We start from the raw sequence: 22,180 nt of genomic DNA on the forward strand, positions 1-22,180 counted from the left end.
CATTTTTTTGCTTATTTTTTAGTCTATTTTAATTTATAAAGGGTTTCTGCACATCTTTCTAACAGTGTGCGTAGATTTTCCCTGCGATGCTCTTAAGGTGAAAATTGTTTTAAAGAAACATGTTAGCTTGCCTAAAAGGATTAAAGTAAAATTTGCTATAAAACAGTATAATTGAAAATCTACAGTCAATACTTATATTTGAAATTTATCAAATATGGAATGTGAACAAAGCCTGCTAATATTATTTATGTATAGTAAAACCTTGACTAACCAAATTATAATATAATACCTAAAAATACTCGTTACAAAACGTCTGCTCCTTGCTGTATTTAATTCTGTCTTAAGTTCTGTTGTAACAATAGGTTTAAAGTGTATGCTATTTTTAAAATTAGTGAAAATGTACGTATACAGCTGACCCTCGGCCCCTGTAGGTCCTTTGGGGCCCCCAAATGCCCCCCTGTGTGCACCACTGGTAACACCACTCTGTATCGTCCCACTTTATTCTACACTCATCTGCATCAAGTCAGATTAAAATATACACTTTGATACCATTCTAAAGTGATGATAATGATGATGATAACTTATAACTTAAGCGTATACTGACTTTGTAGCTACAGTACTTGTCTTGTCTAAACTATGCAGTATTGAAGTTTTTTAAATTATTTTTTTCCCCATATTCAATCCCATACATCTTACGGCATATGTGTATATCCTGGCATATGTTGTCTACCTCAAAATCAAATCTGGACTAAATTTTCACGATAAGGAAGAAATCTATCAGAGCTATATGTTAAAAATGAGCAATGATGATTCTGCATAAAAACACTTTAAACTTTTAAGAATCCTCACTGTTTATGGTTTATATGTTCTTGACTGTATGTTTGTAAAAAAAATTCTAACCCACCAATTAAAGAAAACAATCATAACTACAATACACATAACAAAAATAACTCTGTACCCTAATTGGAAATCATAAATTAGAGCTCTTAAAAAAGACTGTCAATGCAGGACATGAAATTTACAAATTTATTCCTTTGAAAATCAAAACAGAACAAAAACACAATATTTTTAAAAACGCCTCATGGAGTAATTGATGGAACTGTCCTTATACTCTATAGATGAATTAAAAATGGCTTTGTCTACTCTTAAGCATTAGTTTTTAATGGATTTGACACAATTAAAGTAGGCTACAACCATGTATACTTATGAATACTGATTCTTGACTATGACTATAAACCTTCTAGAGATGAATGTTATAAACATTCACTTGCTATACAATAAAGCACTCTTCATCATTAGACTAACCAAAAATGGCAACTGGGTTAGTGACTAGAAATTTTTTAATTGAAGACAAACTGCATCAACCTCACTGTTTCCTAGTCAGTAATTTCAAGGAAAACATTTCCGTAATAATTTTCAAATAAGTTTTTTGTCCTTTAACCCTTTCAGAACTAGGGCAATAATTTGTATTTCGTAAGTTTTTTTGTTTGCATTTTAATTCCATTAATTTTTTTGAATTTTAACTGTATTGTTGTCACTATTTTATTAATAAGGCTAATTTTTAATAACAAGACAATAACAAATATACAGGGTGAGTTTCTACTGACCGTGTTAACTTTGCCAGTGGGTTCTACTCACTAAAAGGAACAAAAAAGTTCCTATAAACCCATGTCCGATTTTCGACCGTTTGGCTGTTTTGGGGGATTTTGTGTTTTTCTTATTTTATTAGACTTTGCTCCACAATTTATGTAATAAAAACTTAACCAATTACTTTAGAGAGTTATAGTTAAAATCATTGGAAAGAACATTAAATTTGCTATAAATCAAAGGTTTCATTCAACAATTATACCATTACATAGTCCACGTTATAACCAAAATAAAGTAAAAATGTCATTAAATTAATTAATTATGATAATTTTCATGGGCCTCCTTTGATACATAAACCTGCATTTATGCAATGTTGAAATGCATAAAAAACTTGGCATTTTAATAATCTTTCAAATGATATGCTATTCGATACTATTATTGATATAAACCAGTGAGAAATTACTAATAAACTACAATAAAACACGGTTCACAGATTTTGTTTTTGCACAGTTTTACTGTTAATAATAATTACTGTATACTCCATGATGTATTTTATTGAACTATCTGATAAAATTTGTACATTATTTTAACTTTTAAATATTTATTAAAATTATCTGAATTAATAAAATGTATAAACTCAAGGTTTTTCACATTTTCAAAGATGTAGTGTGTTTGATTCTTAAATGCTGTGTAATTAGTTTTACCTTGTGCTTGATTAAGTCAGCTTTTATTGATTTGTCATCTATAGCTAGATAACTCAGCTGCTTGAACATACCTTGTTGAGTAATTTGCTGTTTTAACTTTATATTTCCAAGTCAATTAAGAGTTTTCCAACATTTATTAAAATATGGAGCCTTTTACCAATCAAGATTATGCCAACATGATGAATACAGTAATTATTATTAACAGTAAAACTGTACAAAAACAAAATCTGTAAACCGTGTTTTATTGTAGTTTATTAGTAATTTCTCACTGGTTTATATCAATAATAGTATCGAATAGCATATCATTTGAAAGATTATTAAAATGCCAAGTTTTTTATGCATTTCAACATTGCATAAATGCAGGTTTATGTATCAAAGGAGGCTCATGAAAGTTATCGTAATTAATTAATTTAATGACATTTTTACTTTATTTTGGATATAACGTGGACTATGTAATGGTATAATTGTTGAATGAAACCTTTGATTTATAGCAAATTTAATGTTCTTTCCAATGATTTTAACTATAACTCTCTAAAGTAATTGGTTAAGTTTTTATTACATAAATTGTGGAGCAAAGTCTAATAAAATAAGAAAAACACAAAATCCCCCAAAACAGCCAAACGGTCGAAAATCGGACATGGGTTTATAGGAACTTTTTTGTTCCTTTTAGTGAGTAGAACCCACTGGCGAAGTTAACACGGTCAGTAGAAACTCACCCTGTATAACAAAGAAAAGTCTGGGTATTTGTAGTAAACATTAAATAAAACTTTGTTTTTGTTGTAAATTTCCAAGTTTTCTTATAAATTGTAATGATCTGATGGCATTGTTTGAAACAAAAATCTCAAAAAATCAAAAGACATCTAGTTGTCAATGTAATATTGAATTTGACCTTGATTTAGTTTGATAAGGTCTATTGTCTATTGTCTATTGGCTATAACATAGCCATTTTAGGAAAAATAGTTTTTGCAGCAAAGCCTCGGTAACACAATTTATGATCACTGTTATCGTTAAACTGAAAAATATCATCTAAATAGTCCGTGACTAACTAGTGCTGCTAGTTGGCGTCAGCTTTAATACCGGGTTTTGACTCATCAGTCTCCAAGCACAGATAGCCGAGGAGGCTAGGGCGTGTGTCAATTGGCCAGTGGCATTCGTTTGCTCGGGTTCGATTCCCGTCCTGTGTGGCAAATAATTGGTGACCTGTGTGTTTGTAGCCATATACAACAACCACTGGGGCATAGTGATGTGTTCATAATCCTTGGTTTAGACATACACCTCGAATCATCGGATTGGGCGAATCTTTTCCTTACTACTTTACTTTACTTGTTTTGTTGTTTGTTTGTTGTGTTGTGTTTTTACTTGTCTGTAAATAATTTATGGGAAATAAAATATTATTTCATTTCATTTCATTTCATTTTTTTAGCTAAGTGGTTGTTAGTTTATCCTATAAACATGCAGGTCACCAATGGCCGTTTTGCTACTTTTTATTAAAATTACCTTTCTCTCTATATCCCTTAGAGATTTTAGTAAACGCTGATATATCTTTGCATAGCACTCAAAGGGTTAAGTGAACTTTTTTATTTATATTTTTTTCCAAAAAATTTATTACCTGAGAGAGCAGCTCTGTATTGGTTGAAAACTCCTCCACCCCATGATCCTCCGAGTGGTCCCATTACGTCTTGATGTGGACTATCTGAAAAAATATTACTCAACGTAAAATACTAAAAATAGGTTCTGAGCTTTTCAAATATCACTTTGTAGATCTGTAAGAAATACACGTTATTTCCAGGAAGGTACCTAAAATTTATTTAGGATAAACATGAGTGAAGGGATTCTGCCGAATGATCTACAAACAGTCAAATTGAACTAGGAATGACTTTTGGCTATGGATTTGTCATTGGTCGGCATATTTCTTTTTAGGGTGGTTCTTTGTATAATACAATTTTTTTGGAGATTATTGCATGTTAGGGGAGGTTTTTGCTGTATCCAAAAATTTCACTCAAGGATGTCGATCAGGATTGAGAATAGGTTTGGGTGCAACTCCATCGAACTAATTAGAAGGGCTAGGTCACGTTGTGTTTGGTCTGATCTTATATTTAATGTATATACCTAACGTAACTAGAATAAGAAGTTGAGTTACAAATTTTGACTTGGTCTCTTAGCAAAATTCGCAAAAGGTGATGATGATTATTTATGAGTGAAGGTTCCGTACCAAAAATATTTCAATGCGTTAAGTCCACCTTGAGGTCTGTCCAGCATTCTCATGATTTTTAGAAAGAATGAAACTATGCATAAACGGCAACATGCGAGTCAGCTAGTGTTGTTATTATCCCCATCTTGATTGAGTTGGAGAGGATTCGTCAAGAAGAACTAAGGGTTTTATAAATACACAAAAAAGTAACACAAAAGCTGAAATTTTGTCCTAATATAGAACTTCTTCAGAGATTTCTATTAACTTTTTATATTAGTAGTACTGATCCTGAACTTTCAGTTCTTAAGATAACCAGCTGAACTAATCTGCAAAACCTTAATCAGCCATATTCTTTTTACTGAAATACATAATAAATAACTAAATGTATCATTGCATATACCTATTTATAGCAACAGACCCTTAATCGGATCCAAGTACAGCACAAATACCCCAAATTTTGATTGCTCAATTTCAAGCATGTTGGCAAAACCTCCAAACAAAATGTTGTTTAAAATAAACAATTAGATAACATACCAAGTTCCATGACTACCGAACCTTCCTTAACGAACGCAAGATCCTAGAACGCACCAAACACATATGTGCTTTGAGTAAACACTAACACATTTCTTATGCTGCATCATGGTTTCTTAGAACAATTAGTGAGCCAACAATGGGTTCATCAACTGCCAGTAATCAAGGCATTCAAGGCCATGAACAGCTGTTCCCAAACATTTGTTCTCTAATTAGATCAAAGTTGTACAAGGCTTTAAGATGTATTATCTGATGACAGTGAAAATCATCAGTTAGATTTAATTAGTAAGTATGCATAACAATGAATGTTTACCAAAAGGTGTTTTGAGTAAGTTTGATCAACGTCAAAATATTTGCCTCAGTTTACGAAGGGTGAAGAAGTTGGAGGATTAATTCCCCTACAGTCTTGTGTGTCTGACAATACCAAAACCTTGCTTGTCTTGTGTGATTGTTGGTATTCAATTATTACCTTTTATATAAAGTTTTACTGATAGTGTTTTGGACTGTTATTGATTGGCGATCCCAAAACACAAACGGTTTTTTTGTTGACTACAAACGGTGGTATGGATTTTTACAAAGCTATAGACACCACCAGATGTCTAATTTCAATGGAATTTGGTATGTAGGAAATTCTAACTTTATAAAGTATTCCTATTTGTAGTATGTGAAAAAAGGACAAGAGTTAACAAAATATGTGGTAATTTTTTACCGATCCATTTTCCTCCATCAAACTTAATTTTTTAACAACCATTTCATCGGATGGGTTAAAAAATTGTCCATCGGTTATTTCTTTACTAAATATAACTGTGTCAATCCATTCAAACAGGAAGCGGCTTTTTATGAAGTTAAACAATTGAAAATCTTATACGTAAACAAAGATTTTGGTGAAGACCTGCAAAACTATATTCTAAAAAGCATGACTTGACAAAGCAAAAATAAACATTACACTACCATAACAAAGTTAATACCTCGAAACAAGAAATATAAATTAACAGAGCAAGTGTTTTCCTTAACTTAGAGCAGTCCTTGTTTAAACTATCATTACAGTTTCTAAATTTTAAATTGAAAACACTTTGTTTAAACTAACAATTAGGTTAAGCTAGTAAACAAAAATAAAGTCAACAAGAATGTAAACACTAAGTTCACCATATGTTACCTTTATCAAAAATACCTGCACTACATTCACATTAAAATGTGTTCACTTCATACTACAAGATGGTGGCTTGTCAATCGACTCCTGATAAAGCTGTATACCAGCTGTTGTTATCTTTTATCACAAGTACAGCATTAAAAGCTCTTAAAAGTTTAATCACCTAAGCTTGAATTTGCATATGCCTGCTATTAGGACATCATGCATATTATATGCTTTTGTGACATTTTCAAATTAAATAATCTTTGGTTTAAAAATTGGATTATTTTTTAAAAGGGACACCAAATTTGGTTTGTATTATAAGCTGAATATGAATATGAAAGCATGGTGAGAGTAATGAAGTGAGTTAATCTGTGTAGCTTTGTGACTGACTGATATCAGCCATAACCGTCTCAGGAATTGATGTACCTGGTTAATCTTTAAAAAAAAAAGATTGAAATAGTTAAAACAACATACAGTAGATAAAAATCGACTAACGTTCGCAAATGTAGTTTCGTTTAATTCTGTACATGTTTAAAGCTTATTCAAGCTCATTTTCAGCAGCATTAATAATTCATACTATTCACAATAAATCACATCTAGCGATGTTGTCAGGTGTTTACAAACACTTATATACTCAGTATGCCTATGAATGTCATCGGTTTTGATAGCTCAGTGTATAGAAGAATGTGTAAATAGCGGCAAAACTAAACATTTAATGTTTATTTCTATTGTATATATATATATATTAAATACTTTATTAAGTATATTAAGTATAAAATATACAGCTTGAGTATTTAAAAAAATTATAAACATTTGAAAGTTTGTTGCTTTGAAACATGTACAGGATGAAACATAACTACATTTGACACCATCTAGCAAACAAGCAGATTTTCATCTGTAATTGAATATTAGTCAAGGCTGTTCAAATTCAATACATTCAGGTGTTTTTCGATTGCCCTTGGCTATAGATACAAAACCATTCAAAACTATGTATTAGACAATCCATTCACATACTTACATTATAACCAACTTGGGAAGAAAACCCTTATTTCAATTGAACTGGTGTGCTAGACAGTTCTCATTCAAATGTACCGACTTTTCATATGAACCAACTTTAAGCAAAGTAAAAAGTTGGTGAAAACAAAAATAATACCCCCATTGCAGCAACCCTGCAGACTAAGCGAATTTCCATCTACTCTGCTGGAATTCCACAAAATTATTCCTTAAAAATTGTCAGATTTACTTCCATATCATTAATTTTGATGAGTACTTAGGTTTGCTGCTACAGTGGTGGAAATAGGGGGTTTTTTTATTGAAATATTGATAGCTTAGTATGAAGTAAACAAAATATCAAAATTTAATCAAAATATGACCATAGACAAGCAAGCTACACCAGTTAATTTAGTCTCCATAAGAACAACATGGTATTTTAAAATTTAGACTTTTTTGGGATTTTTTCCGTAACCGTTTGACATATAACAATTCTTCACAATAATAAATTATTTGTTTTTTTTTTAGCTCTACAAAATGGTTTGGAAAAAAATTGCAAAATCTTATGTATACTGGTTCGCAAACTAGTTTGAATAAATGTAGGTTTACACATTTATACCAAATTTCATCAAAATCGGATCATTTTTGCTCGAGTTATCGTGCTAACGGACACATATATAAATATATATATATATATATACTAGCTGAACCCGGCAGACGTTGTCTTGCCTTTGACTATTTATAATTTAAGTACCGTAACGTTTAATTGTCTTATTGTATATGAAGTGCTTATAACTAAATTAAAATAATGTACGACAACTAATGAAACACATATAGTACAAAGGATAACCGATTCTTTATTAAATATTATAAATGTGAAAGTTTGTGTGTTTGTTTGTTTGTTTGTTTGTGTGTTTGAAGTTCAATCACGCATAAACCACTGGACGGATTGGGCTGAAATTTGGCATGATGATAGCTTAAAACAAAGTGGCTCTGTAATTCCCCATGTTAACCTTGTGAGTATTCATTTAAAGGGAATTAAAGAATTTAGTCAGCTGTTTCAACTAAAAAAGTTGGTTCTATGATATGGAAAAGCATTAAAAAGTTATAAGATTTACCAACAGGGTGCAGCACTATATTTTTTTGCATTTATGAAAACAGCTAATTTTAACTAAGCAGCAACAAAAAACTGTGATATGCAATGAGAACTGTCAAAGTAGGATTGTTTACAGTTATGTTTATGTTTTTCATTTCATGAATAATTTGTGATATTTTGTGAATTGTTGATAATTTATTTTTCTCTATTGTTTAGGTGAAGTGGTAGAACATTATGGCTATGGTAGATGTGTAATCCTATAGAATACTGTAAATTTAAAAAAGCAAATTTTATCAAACTGTGTCCTCCCTTATTGTAAACGCAAAGCTTGAGTATAACTGCAATAAGCATTTTATACTTATATTCCAACCCCGTACGAAGGACGGGTACTCTGCTAGTTGCTCTTATATTAATGCTAGTGGGTAGACAATATTTTTGGTCTTTCTATTCGGCTCAATCACGTCCTGGTTGAAGTTCGTTCGCTACGCTCACTCACCTTTAGGTTGGAGCTCGTTCGCTACGCTCACTTGCCTTCAGGTTAGCTTGTTCACTACGCTAACTCGCCTCCAGGTTGAAGTTCGTTCGCTATGCTCACTCACCTTTTGGTTGCAAATTAGCTGTTGTCATGAATGTAAAAGAAATAATAGTGCTGCACCCTGTTGGTAATCCTTGTAACTTTAATGCTATTGAACATCATAGAACAGAACCAACTTGTTTAATTGAAACAGCTGTTAAGATTCATTAATTACATTTCTCATAAGGTTAAATGGGAAACTCCAGAGCCACTGGGGTGGAGCCGATTGGACAGATCACGAAATTGATGGTGTATAAACCTATTCCATGAAATTCTACAAGTATGATCCTAGTTTCGTGGCAATCGGTTCAGCGGTGTCTGAATTTATCACTGCCAAATATATATACAAACATCCTCTTTTATACTTATAGATATGAATTTGAACGGACGGTGTTTTTGGCTTCTGGGGACCTCAAAACGAAAAAGTAAATCGGTCCTGGGTCCAGATCTTACCATGAGACCTACGGTAATAGCTACTTTAAAAAGTAGCTATTAAATGTAAATGTATTTAAAGTCCAATCCCTATAGGGAAATTCGCTAAAAGACTCAATGTATTAGAAAATTAGTTGCTAAAATTAATTTATAAAAGTACATTTATAAAAGATGAATGCACATATGCAGACACCCTGGAAATGATTGTGTACACAAAAGAGTTGAGCTCACAGGCTTATTAATTTGGCATGAAAATTAAATCTGAAAAAAATGTGGCAAGGTTGGTGTCGAAATAAACAAAATCTATAGGTTAATCAATCAATCAAATCTTCTATTGTAGTCAGACAATATACATTGTATTACAAACGTCAACTTAAAATACTTCTAAATATAAACAATAAAATAATGCTAATGAAAGTACAAAACTGGTACTATAACACTGATAACACATGAAAGAAAGTAATAAATACAGCGCAGGTGGACCTAGCTTAAAACTTTTTTATATAAATTGGGGATTGGGGTGTTCAAAATTTCAGCAACGGAGTAACATGCGTGTTCTAAAAGGTATTCTTTTAACTTAATTTTGAATTTTGCTTCTTAAATTAAGGATTGTAGATTGGCTGGTAATATATTAAACAGTTTTGGCCAGAGATTTTGAGGTAATGATGCAGCTAACTCCAATCTATGAGATATGAGAGGTTTGTCTATGATGGTGTCTTTGCCTGGCATTATAATAAATATGAACATCTGCACCAGTTACTTTTGTTGTTGATTTAAACCTATAATATAATAGGTAGTATAAGGTCAACTCTAATGCTGTTTTGACACTTTTTTGTTTATATCCTACTAAGTATCCGTGTTGATATAACTGTTGAAACATGAATACATCACTATACTCGGGAAACTAAGAGTCAAAACTTTTGAAGGAAATCTACATAGCAATGATGAAATTGGTCTAGGTTAAGTAACAAATAAATAGCAAAACAGTTACTGTATTTTGGACGATACAAACACTGTGTGTACAATCAATTTGTTTTAGCATTCTGAAGGATGAAAAAGTCATGGAATTTTACACCTCAATGTACAGCAGTATTCCATCAATATCTTTCAGCAATCATAGGTAAGTTAAATATGATGTAAAACTGGTTATGGCTTCACAATTAAATAAATACCTTGTGTACTAATCATAAACACTGATAGGATCTCTGATTTAACTATGTCCTGACTATAGGTAGGACATCTAGAGAGATAAGCCAATGCAGGAAAGAACTTTATTTTGAAAAGATGCTCTAAATTAAGGCAATTTTGTTTATTTATAATTTACTGTATTTCTAAGCTCACCAATAAAGTATAGTACTGAAACAAGGGTATTTTTAATCATTTAATAATTTGTGTATTATGTAGAATATTAATGTATGCACGATAGTTTTAATGATCTGTTATTCTAGCTCTGTGTGTTTTCTCCAGGTAGTTTCAGTTTTGCACTGGTTGGAAATGCAGAAGGTTGGCCGTCCCCAACCCTCCTCAAGATGAGAGACATGGAAACTCCGATGATCTTGGACTCCAGCCAAATATCTTGGATGGTCTCCATGATGTATATCGGACACCTCATCAGTCCAGTGCCAAGTGGAATGTTGATGGACAGATATGGTAGGAAAAGAGCTATCCTCTTATTATCACTGCCTCCTCTTTTCTCGTGGATTTTGATCTGGTTAACATCTTCAGCGAGGTATCTGTACATTGCAAGATTCCTTGTGGGCCTTTGGGCTGGAGCGGTTTCGACAATTATACCCAATTACATCGGAGAGATTGCTTCGCCAAAAATACGAGGCTCATTAACAATGCTAACTGATCTGATGAGGAATTTAGGAGTGCTTCTAGTCTACTTTGTCGGCCATTATGTTTCGTACACAGGTCTTGCTATGAGTTGTGCAATTTTGACATTAGTGTTCATAGTGTCTTTTTCATTCATGCCAGAATCACCATACTACCACTTAATGTGCGGAAAAGAAGAGAAAGCTTATGAATCACTCAATTGGCTGAGAGGGAAAAAAGGGAAAAAGGTTGATATCGAGTTGCAGAAGATGAAGGAAGCCATCGAGCAACAGCTGATGAACAAAGGGTCTTTTAAGGATGTTTGGAATAACAAAGGAAACCGGAAAGCGTTTATCATCTCTGAATTTTACTCTGTGATGAAAAGATTGACAGGTTCGGGTGTTTTACAAGCTTATGTTGCTATAACTCTGCCTTCTCTAACATTTGGGATCTTGAATCCAGACGATTGTGCAATCTTTTTTGGATTAACTGGTTTAACTACTTCATTCGCGACTGTTTTTCTCGCTGTTCATTTCAACCGAAGGTCTCTAATGACTCTTTCTGCAGCTGGTTGTGGATTAACCATGATGCTAGTTTCAACATGGTTCTATCTCAATTCTAACACAAACTACGATGTGGAACCATACAGTGACTGGTTGTTTATTTGTTTTATAGTTTATAATAGTATGTTTGCATTGGGACTTGGTCCCATAGGAACGAGTTTGAGAGGTGAGTTATTTGCTGCAAATGTCAAAGCAATCTGTTCTTCCCTCACAACAATATTAGTTGCAGTCACCTCATTTATCCTAAATAAATTCTTTTTGATAGTAGCAGAATCTTTAGGTATGCATGTAAACTTCATAATTTATACAGTCAGTTGTGTACTTACAATTGTGTTTACATGGGTGTATGTCCCGGAAACTCACGGTAAATCTTTAGAAGAAATCCAAAGAGTGTTAAATGGGGAGAAAATTGGTAACAAGACTGAGAAATTGAGCAAAATCAGTGTTGAACGGTACTAACTACCTCACCACCGTTTTTTAACATTCTAAGATGTTAATTGTTTTATTGTGTCTTGTTAGAGGGACAACACTTAACAATACATTCACCGGCAGAAGGAGACTATAAATCAATCCTACAATCGCAATAGCTGGCTCCCCTTTAAGCTTATATGAGACTTGCTTGGATTAGAGAGTAAGTTTTAGTTTAGCAAAAACAGATCAATAATTAATTTTACCAATTGGGTTTAATTTCTTTTATAAGGTTTTCAAACAGGCCCGCGATTAGCATGTAGCCCGCTAGAGGCCTGACAAATAAATACCCTTCCTCTTCCCTTTTTTGCACTTCCAACAAAGCTAAACCTCTTGTGCCCCTGAGCCCAGACCCATTTACAGAAGCAGTTGTATTCTTTTAACTGATTGATCCATCCCTCTCAGATATCAATACTTTAATGACGTATGGTTGCTAGCTTGTACCAATATTGAGCAATTCTCCCCCACCACGAATTCGAGCAATTTAGATAAATTGTACCCACCATTAGAATATAGCTGCTCAAAAACAAAATGCACCCAATTAAACTCATGAATACTTTGTTGTATAGGTCACTTTCTGTAATAATGTATATCTAGAATAGAATAGAACAATTTTATTGTACAACTTAGTTTTACATTTTACAAACATGTATTTACAAGCACAAAAAGACAATGATCATCTGACCGTCAATCAGGTTGGCAAAGTCCACTTTTCACTACATCGTTATGACAATCATCCTCTTACCAAATAAATGAAGGTATCAATGAGTATAGCATTACACATATAAATAAGTCAACCCTATGCATGTCATTATTTTCCAAATGCTGAATTTGTGTCACACACGCTTAATGTTTACAGCTGTTACTTTGCAAATAGTATTATACCAAAAGCTAGTGTAAAATGTTAGCGTCTGCTAGACTTTTCAAAATTTTTAACTTATTTTCAAAAAAACTGAAACCCTAAACTAAAATAATGGCTTCGACATTCCCTAGTTCTCAAAATTTATTATCTTTCTTTCAACACAAAAAAAATCCGTGAAAATCCGTCAAGTGGTTGATTTAGAATCGTGAAATAAATTAGTATAATGTTCAATGTACTGTAGTGTCCAGTGAGCTTTAAGTACAGCTTATCACGTTATAGTATTCATTCTGATAAATGACTAGGTACTAGGTATAAATGACTTTATAGGCTTACCTCCGTCAGTAGTCCAAATTGTGTCTAACTTCAAATAATAAATTTGTTCAAAGCTGACATGTTTTGTTGCAATGCAACATTGTCGGAGCTTTACGTCAAAAATTTCAAAATAATTTACACATACAGTACATAAACACGCCTTGGGACACAGGACATTTAGACTGTTATCATAAATAATTGATTGATTGATTGATAATACTAAAAGAGAGTAATACTTTATAGGTTTATAGGCTAACAGTTATCTCTAAAGTTTGTGATTCTTATTAGCTTTATATATAGACTAGCTGTGAGTACCCGTTCTTCGTACGGGTTTATTCAAGAATAAGGTTACAAACTTTTTGTAATAACAATGATTAATTTATTTTAACATAATTTAGTACATAAAAATACATTAAAAAACTTAAATCTTAAAAAATATTCGAAAGTTTTAAATAACAAAGTTGGCAAAGATAGCAGAGTTGAAGCGCTTAACATTTGTCACAGCGAAATTACAATATCAAAATTTCAAAAACAACAAATGACATACATTGAAAATAAATATTAAATAGTGAAGAAAAACAAAAAACACAAAAAATTAAAAGGTTGCCTAACTTAATGCCTCTTCATATACTATATTAGTGGTTCGACCGCCTGGGGCATGTATGTAAAGGTTGGTTGGCGATCGCACTCGGCTGCACGCCACGTACAGCTGTCCGTGTGAAAAACATTGCGCGTCACCTAGTTCAATCCCTGCTGTTGACAGTGTCTGACCTTGCGATTTGTTGATCGTCATGGAAAAACATGGATTTAAGGGAAATTGCAGGCGCTTAAACTCAAAGGGATAGTTGCTTGGGATGAGGGGGATCCGGGGGACAAACACCACTTCTCCCGCACCACAGCCTGTTAGAATTTCGGCTTCTATGACATTTCGCTGGAGACTTCGAATTCGAAGCCGAGTCCCATTGCATAATTTAGGAGGGTTTAAATTTCTTAGAAGCATAACGGGAATACCAATTTTAAGATTAAGTTCGTGGGCGGGTAGTCCAGGTGCTGTCACCGAGTCAAGAAACTCTGCCGGGTAGTGCACTGCGTCATCATTTCTTAGAACTGTGTTCACCGACAAATATGTCTTGTCCTCGCTTAGGAATAGGGACATCACTTTCTTATTTATCTTTGTTGAAACTTCATTTTTTGGAGTGAGAATAGCCCTATTGCATAACCAGGCACTGCTCTTGTTTGGGAGGTCTTCAATTCCTGGATAGACTTTCTCGATGAGTTCATCTTGGGTTTGAACAATAACACCAAGAGAAGGTGGTATATCGATAGTTCCATCAACGTTACCCAGCTTTCCATCTCCCAACTTTAACAGAACATTGGAGAATTCTTCCACCTCATTTCCAATATTGGCCCGCATGTTCTTTGTTAACGCCAGTTTGTTCATTATTGGCCATAGGGTAGATCTTTTCATAGAGGCGTTAATTTCATCCGCCCTTGTGCCTCTCACTACAACTGGCAGAGTTTGGCGGAAGTCACCAGAGAACAATACCGTCACTCCACCCATGATCTTATTACTGTTCCTCATATCTTTGAGTGTTCTGTCGAGGGCCTCGATTGTCAGTTTATTGGACATCGTACACTCGTCCCAGACTATTAAGGAGGCTGCTTGTAGAACTCGTGCCATGGGAGCGCTCTTCGATATAGAACAAATCGGGATGTCCATATGCTCTACATTTATTGGGATTTTGAACATGGAATGGGCAGTTCTTCCACCTGGCAGAAGGGTTGCTGCAATGCCAGAAGAGGCCACAGCAAGAGCAATCTTACTGTTTGATCTAACCTTTGCGAGAATCAGCTTTATGAGGTAGGTCTTTCCAGTACCTCCAGGAGCATCAAGAAAAAACATCTTGTTTCTTTGTCCATTTATGCTCGTCAAAACTTGCTCATACACTTGGCGCTGCTCCTCGTTGAGAGTTGGCGTACACTGTTCAATAAACCTAATGAGTTCGGGATGGTCGTAACTTGTCTCTCTGATATAATCATGGTTTAACTGATTGACATCTATGGCTGGTACTGGTAAGTTGTAGCTTTCGAGCCCAAGTCCTCCCATGCGAGTGATTGTCTCTTGAATGCTTGCTAGGCACTGGTCATATATGATAGGATTGTTTTCAAAGGTGGTGTTAATGTCGACTTGATGTGCAGATCTCAAAAAGTCCTCTGAGAGGGAATCTCTGAATCTGATCCAGAGCTCAAGAGGGTTGCTCACATTGCAAAATACTAATAAGACACTGAAGAGATCCCTCAACTTGGTGGGACTGTCAGAAACAGCAGCTTCTGCAAGAGTGCCCTCCCAGCACGCATCATCCTCTAGTAAACCAAGGGCACGGCATGCGGATTGGAAATTTGGATGGAGCACACCATCAACAGTCTTGAGATCCTCAAAAGATGTTGGACCTCGAACAGTGTGTAGGAGGAGTCGGAGATGGTAACGCTCACTGCAGCTTGGATGGACAGTGTACACCCTACCGATGCACGGATCTTGTCTCACGTCAGGATGTCCTGGTACTGGTTGTCCTCTCCGCCTCCTGGACCAACCTCTTTGTTTAGAGTATGTGTAATAATAGGGCAACTCGTTGTAGAGGAGGGTTCTTGAAAAGGCGTCCGTCTGGCAGAGATTGAAGAAGGCCAAAAGAGTTGTACTTTGGTCCATTCTTTCCCGAACATTGCCTGGCTGGAAATATACTCTTTGCTCATTTGGAAGGTGGACCTCTAAATGCAACACAGCGGGAAACCTCTCATGTATAGGAAATGATAAAATTCTCCATACCGCCTCAGATGTGCATATATACCGACCACTTTGGTACATTTTAATTTCGTCTGTGTCATTACTTACTGCAAATGTGGCCTGGTCACTGCCCTTGTTTATGTACTTGCAGATGTACTTTATAGATTTTACACTGCTACAGTACTCAACGTTAACATGTGTTAGAAATGTTCGGGACAATACAGGCGAGTAAGGTACTACCCATCGGTTGTCCATAGGGATTTCATCGTTACCTACTCTGATTAGGACATGATGGCCTCCATCATCTGGGGAGCGCCTTCTGTATGTTGGGTATCCATTGTCTCCTGTTGCCGTTTCATTGACAAATGGTCTAGGGTATCTTTTGCTACAGTGACCATCCTTCATACAGGGAAGCTTGCGCTGTCGCACATTAAAAGCTCCGCATGGTCCGTGCAGCATGTGAGTCTTGACTATATCTGCAAGTTCAGGATCAGTTTCAGGATTTGGAAGCTCTGCAGAAATGACTTGATCTATTCTATTTGGAGGAATGGATTCTTCAAGCCAAATCAGGATATGAGCGTGTGGAAGACCACGTTTCTGCCATTCAACAGAGTACATGTAGCAGCGAACTGAGCCATAAATCTGGCCTTTCATAAGAACAGCAATCATACAGTTAAGCTTCAAATGAAAAACTCGTGATACCACATCATACCGGTCGTGAGCAGACTGCCTTTCTCCAATTACACTCGTGATTTCTATCCATTTTGGATTTGTTGTCATTGTTATGAAAAGTTCTGGACGACCAAACTTCCGAACATAGCAAAAGGCGTCCTGTGTGCGAGAATGCATATATCTAGGACCTCCAGTGAAGGTGGCAGGTAAAATTATCTTTTGCCCCATTTCTTCTACGTTGTCGTCTCGTCTTAAAGCGTCTTGAAGGTGTATGTAATTCTCTGCTCTCAGTTCCTTTTGGTGCGTACGAAGATACAGCAGCCTTTCACTCTCAACTTTAGCGTACATGTCCACCAAGTACTGGTTCAAAAGCTGTTTGAATTTATGAATGTGATTTGCTTCACCTTCTCTAACCATAATGCGATAGGCGTAAAACTCTCGTGAGCTAGTTTTCTTTGTGGTTGGTTGTTTAGTAACCGGGTTTACATGATATAAATTGAAACTATATCCATCTTCGCCTCTACAAAACATAAGGGGATATTGTAGGGCATCATAAGATCGGTGGGTTTCATATATTCGTTTCAAACCCTGTTCTCTTGAATTTAAAATGATGTCTCGATGGTCACTTGGATCCCCAATCATCAAAATAGCAACCTCATTGACTGTTGGTTCATTGTATCTACCTGGGTGGTCCCCTGCAGGGCGTCTGTCGGCTCTAATAACAATTTTGAAATCAGGTGAATCTACAGGAAATGTTTCTAAAGTAGTTTTGAAGCTGAGCAAGTAGGCGTTATTATTCTGAAGCATGTTTTGCAAAGCGGCCAACATGTCATGATCAAGGTCTTGAAATAAACTTTGCCTTCTTTGAAGCTGGACTTGGTCATCCCCAACAAAGTAAATCTGAAGGTAAGACGGCGGAAGTCCAGGGGGTGGCAAAAGAGAGCCGATCAAATGGTACACTTGTCCTTGAACCTTAAATGTAGGCATATATGGTCCTTCACGGATTTCATTACCTCCAAAAGAAGTCATTTGGAACGCACTATTGTAGGCCCTGATATGTCTAAGAAAATTTCGCGATTGAGGTGATTCGTCCGATATCCATGTACGTAGCGGCTCAGGTGCTTCCAAAATAGACGGTATGGACACTTTACCAGAAGCACAACATATTCCACGTGGTTCCTTTGACCAACTCAAAGCGTGACAAAACCTACAAACTTTATCAAAATCTCCAATATTGGCAGCTTCACTGTAACGTGTAAAAGGATCATATTGGAATCCACTGTTGTGTGTGTCTCGCCATTCTGTTAAATTTCTTTCGACATGCCGAGTTCTTTCCCGCGCGATCCTAGTTTGTCTTTCTGCGTCGCTCTCAACGACTCTGTTCACCCTATGTCTTTCAGAATCAGCGGCAACACGGGCATTTCTGTCAGCAATGTCCTGGCTTGCTCGAAGTTCCTCCACTCGGGTCGCCTCGTCATGCAAAAGTAGAGTTTGCTCTTCAACAGTGCGACGGTACCTATCATTGTCGATTATATGTCTAGCTTCCCGCTCTTCAGGAGTTTCATTATTCCTACGTTGGTTTTGCCGAACTCTATCTCGTTCTTGCCTACTTTCTCTCTCTTCTCTTGTTTCATTTTCCCTCCTGCGAACGTGTAGGATTCGGTCACTGTTTCGACGTGCTCCTCCCTCCTCCACTGTCTCGTTTTCCCTCCTTTGAACATGTAGTATTCGGTCACTCTCCCGACGTGCTTCTTGCTCCTCCTCTGTTTCGTTTTCCCTTCTCTGGACGTGTAATATTCGGTCATTGTTCCGACGTGCTTCTTGCTCCTCCTCTGTTTCGTTTTCCCTCTTCCGTACGTGTCGTATTCGGTCACTGTTCCGACGTGCTTCTCGCTCCTCATCTGTCTCGTTTTCCCTCCTCTGAACATGTAGTTTTCGGTCACTCTCCCGACGTGCTTCTTGCTCCTCCTCTGTTTCATTTTCCCTCTTCCTTACGTGTATTATTCGGTCACTGTTCCGACGTGCTTCTCGCTTCTCATCTGTCTCGTTTTCCCTCCTCTGAACATGTAGTATTCGGTCACTCTCCCGACGTGCTTCTTGCTCCTCCTCTGTTTCGTTTTCCCTCCCCCGAACGTGTAGTATTCGGTCACTGTTCCGACGTGCTTCTCGCTCAACCTCTGTCTCGTTTCCCCTCTTCTGAACTTGCTGTATTCGGTTGCTGCACCGACGTGCATCTCGCTCCTCTTCTGTCTCATTTTCTTTTCTCTGGACGTGCCGTATTCGGTCCCTGTTCCGTCGAGCTTCTCGCTCCTCTTCCGTCTCATTTTGTATTCTTTGGCTAAATCTTAAACGTTCAGTGTCTCGCCTGCTTTCACGTTCTTTTTCATTCTGCTGAGACCTAAATAGGGCGACACGCTCTCGACTGGTTGAAGGTCGTGCATAATCTTCAACCACAACGGAACTTAAAATTGTCGACTCATTATTGCTATGTACACCATCATCAGAGTCCGAATCATCATAATCAACTGATTCCGTGGATACACACAATTTTTGTCTCTTGGCATTATTTGTTTTTCTACCCAAATTGCTTTTTCTCTTGCGAGGCATACTCTTCAGGACATATTTATTTAGAAACAATAGAAAATATTTCAACAAATAATGTATTAAAGATTAACTTGTAACCTCTCAACTAAAGCAACAAAAATATTGTCCATATGTTTAGTTGTAAACAAATTTAATTTGTGTTTGACACTATGTCAACGAATATCTCTACTGTACAGTATGAAACATCTGATTGATGCAAATTCATATGGGAATATGAACTTTTTTAAAAACATTACCTCAAAAAAAAATAAATTAAAAGAAGAGTAGATTTTCTTTTATTTATAAACGTGAAATAATTTAGGACATTATTAACTATTATAACTTTTATTTTGGTGTAAAGAGTAATGAACAATAATAAACTGGTCAAGTTTGTTTGCTGGTTAGTAGCGCACAGATATTAAAGAATAACAATCAGCTGATCGTAATTTTGTTATCTAAAATGTTTAACTTTTATATTGAATACTTTGTATTGAATCTGTAATTTGAATTAAATTTACTTCTAACCAATTAATGTATTATTATTTTAATTATTTGTACGGTAATGGATGAAATGTACAAAACCCATTGTTATAATTAGCAGAACTGGTGTTCAGTTATATAATATAGTATACATTTCGTATGGTTTTTAAGTTGTGTGAATCGATAAGGCTATGGTTAACCTTGAGTTCAAATAGGCTAACGTTTTCTAATCACAGCTGTATGCCAATGTCAAAATTAAGATTGTATTTCAATTAAAACCATGTGCATATGATTAGTTGTAAACAAAGCAACATTCTTCCAGAAATTCCACGTCAAAAATCGACAAAAACTTGATTTTCAAGGGTTTACTGTTAAATATCTAACTGTCTCATATTCGATGAAATACGTCTAAAACCATCTCATATATGTATAGTATTTGGAAAATAAGTTTCAGGCGGGACAGTGCTATAGCTATTGAGGAGTAGTTGTAATAAAGTGCGTATTTTAGCGTTACCAAGAGAATGACAGATAGACAGACAGACAGACAGACAGACAGACAGACAGAAATTGAGATAAGGTTTGATTCGGTTTCTCTGACCTATGAAATGTAAAAATAACCAAAAAGTTCATTATTCTAAGCAATGTACAGACAAAACTCTAATTTTATTTATATAGATGGATGTATTATATAGTATAGCTTCCACAAATACTAGAATAAACCCCGGTATGCTTCATAAACATAAACAAATAACGTTACCCCGAATCCTATAATAATAGCATTAACATATGTTTTGGAAGTTCCATTTAAGCAATGTTATATAATGTTTATTTTTGGGACAAAAACGTCATTGTTTATGCCTATGATCCATACCGGGTCTTTTTAAGTATTTATTTATTTATTTACAGAGTGCCATTACATCATAAGTAAATGACAGGACATTGTCAATTACAGTATTTATAGTACTTAAAACCAAATAGAGGTATTAAAATTCAAACAAAATTATTTTAATCCTTAAAATCCTACCAATTTCCACTTAAAAATTCATTTAAAGAATAAAATGTTTTGTTTAGCAACCAGTCTTTGCATTCTTTTTTAAATTTGTTTGGATTGGTGGTTTTTTTTAAATTACCAGGAACTAAGTTGTACAATTTTTGGTCGAATATATTGAGGTGATGCTTCAAATAGTGATAATCTATGGCTAGTGGGCTTAATTAGGTTCTTATATCTAGTGTTATACTTATTACTAATATGATCAGGTACATACCTTTACGTCAACAGTTCAATTTTGTAGTAAGTAAACTCACAACATGTTTCGCCTATTCAGGCATCGTCAGGTGGTATCGTAGCAAGAATGCTTTGTCTTCATCCATGATGGAGTCGTCAAGAAACATTTTAATAAATACACACACATTACGCACGAAAACATTTCAGTTCTACAAAATTGAACTGTTGAAGTAAAGGTATGTACCTGATCATATTAGTCTAATAAACAGTTCAGGGGCTAAATCATGAATTTTAGTTATACTTATGGTTTGTTTTGCCCTCCCTGAAAATGGAAAAATTGTTAAATACCCAAAATAATGCTTCTAAAATATATAGGTCTTAAAATTTTAAAACTTGAAACGCCTGGATGATGGTTTTACATGGACTTCTTCGGGGTACTTTGGCAATAATTCTAAGTGACTTCTTTTGAAGCCTAAAAATCTTTTTACCATGGCAAGAATTTCCCCCCACAAGAATTCTGTATGACATTAAAGATGAAAAATATGAGTGATAAACTGTTAATTGAGTTTTAGCGTCAGTGACTTGAGAAATTGTTCTGAGAGAAAAAATTGCTTAAAGTAAGTTTTTTTTTTTGTAATTTGTTAATGTGAGGAAGCCAGTCAAGATTTTTGTTTATATGAACACCCAAAAATTGACTGTCTCCTCAGACATAAACTGAGAATTTGGAAAAGGGATTTGTTTTAAACTATTTCTATGATCTGATCGACAATTAACTACTTGAGTCTTGTCCATGTTCAAGGAGAGCCGATTTACCCCAAACCAGTCACTCAAAACATTGGGTCCCTTACATAACATCATTGTGTCATCTGCAAACTGAAAGATATCCATCTTTGACACGTTTGGTAGGTCATTTACATAAATAAGAAACATACAGAGAGAGCCAATATTGATTCCAGAGGCACACCTACTTCAACTTTTTCCCAATTAGAATATACACGTTGCCCATATTTGATAATTTTAGTCCTTTGATATTGATCCCTCAAGTATGTAGAAAGCTAAAGTATGTAGCTGTTATTTTCTAGTATTCGTGGTAGCTTTCAGTAAATCAAGTACAAAAATTGTAAATATTAAAAATAAATAAATTTATACTTAGTAACTTAGTTTTTTTATTAAAACCTTAG

The 22,180-nt window shown here is 35.1% G+C and overlaps 4 protein-coding genes across 8 annotated transcripts in view; 1 reads left to right on the forward strand and 3 right to left on the reverse strand.

Annotated features, from left to right (window-relative positions):
• LOC128996243 (facilitated trehalose transporter Tret1-like) overlaps positions 1–22,180 on the reverse strand; it is a 69,291-nt gene that overhangs the window by 3,794 nt on the left and 43,317 nt on the right. For 2 of the 5 annotated variants that reach the window (XM_054421413.1, XM_054421414.1), the window contains one exon: positions 3,901–3,984. In XM_054421413.1, coding sequence (XP_054277388.1) covers positions 3,901–3,964 — 64 coding nt within the window. In that variant the 5' untranslated portion in view covers positions 3,965–3,984. Of the gene's footprint in view, positions 1–3,900; positions 3,985–5,016; positions 5,123–5,981; positions 6,077–6,169; positions 6,235–22,180 lie in introns of those variants that run through there. The other 3 variants (XM_054421415.1, XM_054421416.1, XM_054421412.1) reach the window with 3 other exon arrangements.
• On the forward strand, positions 10,296–12,074 carry LOC128997552 (facilitated trehalose transporter Tret1-like). Its single transcript, XM_054423192.1, has 3 exons — positions 10,296–10,357; positions 10,705–11,445; positions 11,926–12,074. Exons 2-3 carry the CDS (start codon positions 10,767–10,769, stop codon positions 12,072–12,074), a joined length of 828 nt encoding a protein of 275 aa, XP_054279167.1. The 5' UTR covers positions 10,296–10,357; positions 10,705–10,766.
• Positions 13,584–17,740, reverse strand: LOC128996242 (uncharacterized). Its single transcript, XM_054421411.1, has one exon. It carries the CDS (start codon positions 17,738–17,740, stop codon positions 13,865–13,867), a length of 3,876 nt encoding a protein of 1,291 aa, XP_054277386.1. The 3' UTR covers positions 13,584–13,864.
• LOC128997553 (trichohyalin-like) lies at positions 17,859–19,318 on the reverse strand. The gene is made up of 2 exons (XM_054423193.1): positions 18,098–19,318; positions 17,859–17,918 (listed from the first exon to the last, which is right to left on the reverse strand). Exons 1-2 carry the CDS (start codon positions 19,316–19,318, stop codon positions 17,859–17,861), a joined length of 1,281 nt encoding a protein of 426 aa, XP_054279168.1.

This window comes from Macrosteles quadrilineatus, unplaced genomic scaffold (genome assembly GCF_028750875.1).
Source record: "Macrosteles quadrilineatus isolate MER2022 unplaced genomic scaffold, UCM_ALF_1.0 Scaffold_6__1_contigs__length_79288215, whole genome shotgun sequence".
NCBI classification, from domain to species: domain Eukaryota; kingdom Metazoa; phylum Arthropoda; class Insecta; order Hemiptera; family Cicadellidae; genus Macrosteles; species Macrosteles quadrilineatus.

Bases quoted from the DNA above. Each gene is read 5' to 3' on its own strand.
- LOC128997552 (XM_054423192.1), top strand. From the start codon at position 10,767: ATGAGAGACATGGAAACTCCGATGATCTTGGACTCCAGCCAAATATCT. The intron at 11,446-11,925 runs GTTCGGGTGTTT...TAATTTATACAG, and splicing joins TGTGATGAAAAGATTGACAG to TCAGTTGTGTACTTACAATT.
- LOC128996242 (XM_054421411.1), bottom strand. From the start codon at position 17,740: ATGACTTCTTTTGGAGGTAATGAAATCCGTGAAGGACCATATATGCCT.
- LOC128997553 (XM_054423193.1), bottom strand. From the start codon at position 19,318: ATGCCTCGCAAGAGAAAAAGCAATTTGGGTAGAAAAACAAATAATGCC. The intron at 17,919-18,097 runs GTGAACAGAGTC...TAAAGTTTGTAG, and splicing joins CTGATTCTGAAAGACATAGG to GTTTTGTCACGCTTTGAGTT.